Below are 1,852 nucleotides of genomic sequence, written 5' to 3' on the forward strand. Positions count from 1 at the left end.
TTAAGCATGCTCATTGTCACCAAGGAGTGAAAGCAGAGACTCTGTATACATGACAACTTCAGATTGACTGGAACAGAAGGGGCGGTCCGCTAATAGTTGTCCTTTATCATTATACTTCACCAATCTAGTATCATGACTTCTTCCAATAATATCACCATTTTTTGTAGAGTGTATAGGGTGAAAGTAGTGACCAGGAATGCGATGAAGAGGAAGCACAAGAGTTTTAGTCCAAAACGAATGCATTTTGTATTCTTTCATCACCCATATTACAATTGTATCATTATCATAATCCTGAGCCCATAGACTGAGAAATTCTCCAAATACCCACATATTATAAAGAAATCTATGGTCAAAATCACTTGGAACAGGCATCTCAAACGTTTTCTTTTCCATTAAATCAAGCGCAACTATGACATCCAAATCTAAATCACGGCGATAAGCAAGCCAATGAATAACCCCATTAAATAGAAACCCTTTTCCCTGGGAAGGAACGACAATGAGAACGTAAGGGAAATGAATACAATCAATTTCTTTCCACATATTATCTCTAAAAGAGAAAACCTCCAAATGTGATGAAACATGGGAAAATACAACCACCAAGTAATCATCTCTTGACTGGTCATAACCAAAACCATGACAACTTGCTAATAATTTGGAATCAAAAGGAGACACGGGTATTTGTTTTTTAAATCCAGTGGATGGATTCCATACGTAGATGTTTGGAGGTTGGTACAAAAGTATAAACCCTCTACATGAACCTCTGATTTCAACAGGAAAATAAGATTCCGAAAACAAAAAATTACGGTTCTGTGAACCAGGATCATCGTTAAGAAATGCTTCAGGATCGATTGATCGAATTTCATGAGATAAAGGTGATATGCATAAAAACCTACGAGTATGCGTTGCAGAGGTATGTTGGAAATGTGAATTTGCAAAGTGAGGGTCAGAGATAAGAGAAAACCAAGACTTACAAACACATTTGAAACAGATAAGAGACTTCACTGGCAACCTCATCAGAATTTGGATGATTAGTTCATGAGGCAGATACAACAGTGTCTTTGTCTCCATGCTTTACTACCTTCTTCTTCTTCTTCTTCACTCTACTTTGATCAAACCCTAATTTTACAACCTTCTTATTCAAGCAAACCCTAATTTAAAAAACCAGTGATAATGTCATTAAACCAGAAAAGACTGAACCAGAAAAACCCATCAAACCAACTGGAAAAAATAATTGAGCAGAAAGAAGATTAAGAACAGAGAGGGTGAGAACACTCTAAAGGGTAAAGAAGAATAGCTACACAGCGTTGTGTTGCTCAGGGGATACAAGGTTAGAGAGAGATTTTAGGTTTGTTATATTATAGATTATAGAAGGGTTAACAAGATTTTAGCCCCCTTTGTTACAGATTAAAATAAAATTGATTATGTGGTTGTTTACCTAATAAAAATCACTTTTTATTTTTAAATAATTTAGTTTGTTTGGATGCCACCACAAAAAAAAAAAAAAACTATATAAAAGTGATTTTTTGTTACAAAATTAGAGCCCGTTTGGTATAGTTTTTTCAAGAAAAAAATCACTTATTTTAAAAAAGTAATCACTTTTAAGAGTTTGAATCCGTTTGTTACAGCTTTTTAAAAAAATCAGAATCTAAAAAAAATCTAAAAACAGCTTCAAATGAGAAACTGCTAAGAGCAGCTTCTCAAAAAATAAATTTTTTTAGAGGAGAGAGAAAATATTGTTTAAAAGATTGAACTAATTTTGTAACAAAAATTCCCTTTTATATAGTTGTATCCAAACAAACTAGATTATTTGTTTAAAAAAAATGATTTTTATTACGGTAAACAAATGCAAAAT

General features: G+C 33.2%; 1 protein-coding gene across 1 annotated transcript; it reads right to left on the minus strand.

Annotated features, from left to right (window-relative positions):
- On the minus strand, window positions 1–1,068 carry LOC25491586 (F-box/kelch-repeat protein At3g06240). The gene has a single exon (XM_013599556.1). The coding sequence runs from the start codon at window positions 1,066–1,068 to the stop codon at window positions 1–3; it is 1,068 nt and encodes a 355-aa protein (XP_013455010.1).
- Between the last annotated feature and the right edge of the window lie 784 nt (window positions 1,069–1,852).

This window comes from Medicago truncatula, chromosome 4 (genome assembly GCF_003473485.1).
Source record: "Medicago truncatula cultivar Jemalong A17 chromosome 4, MtrunA17r5.0-ANR, whole genome shotgun sequence".
Taxonomy (NCBI): domain Eukaryota; kingdom Viridiplantae; phylum Streptophyta; class Magnoliopsida; order Fabales; family Fabaceae; genus Medicago; species Medicago truncatula.